The sequence below is a fragment of the Sinocyclocheilus anshuiensis genome, unplaced genomic scaffold (assembly GCF_001515605.1).
Source record: "Sinocyclocheilus anshuiensis isolate Anshui unplaced genomic scaffold, SAMN03320099.WGS_v1.1 scaffold950, whole genome shotgun sequence".
Lineage (NCBI taxonomy): Eukaryota > Metazoa > Chordata > Actinopteri > Cypriniformes > Cyprinidae > Sinocyclocheilus > Sinocyclocheilus anshuiensis.
Genome location: NW_015539874.1, coordinates 184,128 through 184,479, shown reverse-complemented (window position 1 = coordinate 184,479; position 352 = coordinate 184,128). Strand labels below are relative to the sequence as shown.

Here is a 352-nt window from a genome sequence, read left to right as displayed (position 1 = left end):
GCTTGACTAGCCTGAGACATGGGTCTGTTCAAGTAGTAACAGAACAAAGGTTGATATCTCCAAAGCTGAACCGTTTATGTCAGGCAGCTTGGAAACAAAATAAATAAATATATATATATATCATATACAGATATTTACAAGCAATGACTTACAGTTCTTTAGGCAGTGTTTGGAGAGAAAGCTGAGGAAATGTGTCTGATTCGTCAGCTCTGCCAAAAAAAATTAAGGTAAAGGGTTAAAAGCCATCGGGATATACAGTCGTGGCCAAAAGTTGTGGCAGTGACATAAATTTTGTGTTTTGCAAAGTTTGCTGCTTAAGCTGTTGTGGTGTTCATTCACATTGTTTCTAGAT

The 352-nt window shown here is 37.2% G+C and overlaps 1 protein-coding gene across 1 annotated transcript in view; it reads right to left on the bottom strand.

Moving 5' to 3' along the window:
* Positions 1–352, bottom strand: part of ccdc74b (coiled-coil domain containing 74B) — a 5,663-nt gene that overhangs the window by 1,100 nt on the left and 4,211 nt on the right. The window contains exons 6-7 of the mRNA XM_016481795.1: positions 153–209; positions 3–24 (exon numbers count right to left, since the gene is read on the bottom strand). Of these exons, the coding sequence (XP_016337281.1) occupies positions 3–24; positions 153–209 (79 nt within the window). The remainder of the gene's footprint in view (positions 1–2; positions 25–152; positions 210–352) is intronic.